The sequence below is a fragment of the Atta cephalotes genome (assembly GCF_000143395.1).
Source record: "Atta cephalotes unplaced genomic scaffold scaffold00046, whole genome shotgun sequence".
NCBI lineage: Eukaryota > Metazoa > Arthropoda > Insecta > Hymenoptera > Formicidae > Atta > Atta cephalotes.
The window spans coordinates 343830-346852 of NW_012130110.1; the positions used below are offsets into that span (position 1 = coordinate 343830).

Consider the following 3023-nt stretch of genomic DNA (forward strand, 5'->3'; position numbering starts at 1 on the left):
ATGAATTTTATAGAACCATATACATCTAAAAAATATACAAGATATGTAAGATCTTATAATAATTATATCTTATAATAATTATATATATGTATTATGTATATGTAAGATCTTATAATATAATTTACAATTTAAGAAGGAAAATGTGTATAGAAAATAATTACTAAACACATAGCTCAAAAGATATTTGCAATGCACTAGAACGAAATTGAATATATAACCTGGGAATATATTGGAATATTTATTAAAAGTTTATAGTAAATGAATACTTTTTAAGCTAAAAATATAAAATAAATTTTTTATTTATCTATTTTTGAAATATTAAATGTTAAAAAGTCAAATTTTTGTAATGTTTGATAATATATTTAATCAATTTATTTAATCAAATTATTTTCTTTTTAATGATACTCTACTTTTTCGGTTTTAGCTATTAATTTAAATAAGAAAGACAGAAACATCTAAATAATTATATGTGCATAAATAATTTAAATAGAATGTATAAACATTTTAATAATTGTAAGAAAATATTATTTGAGATTTTCGTCGATGCCATCTATCTATTTCAAGAGCAACATTATTAAATCGTTTATCGATAAAACACTATTAATATCATTACTATTAATATCATTATTAAAAAAATATTTTATTTACTTATAGCATAAAATTATTTATCAACAAATATATATGTATGAAAGGCAATTATTTTTTACATAACATTATGTATTTACCTTATTATTGAAGATATTATCTATTGATGATAGAACCTTATTTACCGATAGAAGTTTATATAGAGCCCCTATGTAGAAAATGTTTTAATAACTTTTTTCTTACTTATCTACTTCTTTCTTATCAAAAATATAGATTATGAAATAATTTATTATTATAGTATAATAGTATAACGCGTCTTTAGGCTTATAATAATGCAACTTTTTGCATTTGTATCTAAACAAAAAATAACATACATTTCAATCATTAAATTATGGATTTTTTATTATGCAAAAAAAATTAAAATTTATATTGACAATTAAGATATATTAATATTATAAATGTAAAAAATATAAAAATAACTTATAATTAAAGAAATAGTTTTTATAATATTGGATATATCAGCAATTCAGTTCATTTTAGAAATTATTACCCAAAATACTATTTAACATCTTCAAGAAGATATTTCTAAATCTCTTGCTCGAAGAGTTAACAAGTGACTAGATTGTATGTGAACATTCTTTATATTCAAAGGGGTGAATAATATATGCATAAGTATACTGGTAAACACTTGAAACAAATTAAGCTTTTAACTTGTAGACAGTATAGCTCAGAGACAGTTTAAGTCATAAAGTACAAGATGCACATATGAAGAGAGAATAGGGAAAAATTGCTTGGGAAGGCTACTTTCATATATATTTGCATAAGTGGCTGCATCTAAAATTTGATAGAGGAAACAGAAGGAGCACTTTTGAAACGTATTATCTTATCTTGGTTAAGAATATATTAAAGATGAGTTAGACGAATTACATGAAATACTATATTATTAATGATTTTAATTACTATTATCTTTAACATAAATGTGTCTTAAGATTATAATTTTAGAAAAGTAGAGCAAAGAATGTTTGAAAATAATATATGAAACTTATTGTTTAATGAGTTTATTTAGAAATATATAAAAATAAATTACAACTACCACATATATTCACCTCATAAATATGCAGAGCATGTTATATAAACAAATAACTAAAGTTATATTTGTAAGAAATATTCTTACATTAAATCGGTTCTTGTCACAACGGTATTTCAAATATTTACTCTCATTCCTTGCAAATCTCTAATAGCAATAAGAATTAACTTAATATGAGCGTTAGTTCTTGCAATCGCTTTCCGTAAATTCGCTATTTGTTGCTCAAGTAACGTGATCCGTATATTTATAACGATTAAAGCTTCATCCAAAGTGAATTCAATATAATGTCCTAAACCAACATCCAATAAGATCTTGGAAGCATCTGGAACGTGTGCTTGAATAAAGAAATTATTTCGAATATCGACTTTGGTCTTGAACCCAGTTTTTTCAACGTTTGTATTTTGAAACGTCATTATCACTGATTTCAATTGTAAAAATTCGGCGACGTTAGCATTTTTAGTGTTAAGTTTTTCGGCTAGTTTTGCAAGATCAGCTTTCAGCACATCATTTATGAAGGTCTCAAATTGTAAGATCTTCTGTTGAATTTGTGGATCCATAATTAAGCTCTTGCACTATAAAATACAAAAAATGAGATTAGTTTACATATATATAAAATGTAATGAATGAAAAATTCAAACATTAAAATCAACTAATATGTTAATAATATATATGTTAATAATATGTTAATAATCTGGTTAATAAGGCATTTCTATTATAAAATCAGACAACGGATGTCTTCTTCATAAGATTAAACAGTCTTCTGCACTATTGTGTTCGATGGAAATTTCCTGCCTTTTAAATTCTTCAGTCTCCAAAGATATGAAAATCGCGTGGCGAATCTGGACTACAGACAAGATACTCCAGTATTTTTCCATCGAAATTATGACATGTAATTTACATATCTTTGGAGATTTGTACCCTGATTTTATTTTAATTTTTAACGACAGTCGATATCATTATATTGGTTACATAGATAGTATACTTGGTAAAAAAAGCTGGGCAACAATAATGTAATGATACTGAACTATCATTACAGAATAAATATACTGAAGAAGAATCTGAAAGGCAGAAAATTTCCGTTAGACACAAGCAATGCAGGAGACTGCAAGTGAGTTTGATTCCAGTAGCAAGAAATTTTCTGAATAGAGCATCCGCCGTTTGGTTTCACAATAAAAAAGTGCCTTATCAATCATAATTATTAACAAGTTAGTTAATTCCAATGTCTGAATTTTTCATCCGCTACATTTCATTTGACTGCTCCTCCTAGTATGTATAAAGAAGCTTGTTTATAAATAGATTTAAATAATATGGTGTTCGAACGCGCAAATAAATAGAAATAAAGATGCGGTAT

General features: G+C 25.0%; 1 protein-coding gene across 1 annotated transcript; it reads right to left on the minus strand.

Moving 5' to 3' along the window:
* Window positions 1–1788: 1788 nt before the first annotated feature.
* Window positions 1789–2229, minus strand: LOC105622500 (protein UXT homolog). The gene has a single exon (XM_012203915.1). The coding sequence runs from the start codon at window positions 2227–2229 to the stop codon at window positions 1789–1791; it is 441 nt and encodes a 146-aa protein (XP_012059305.1).
* Between the last annotated feature and the right edge of the window lie 794 nt (window positions 2230–3023).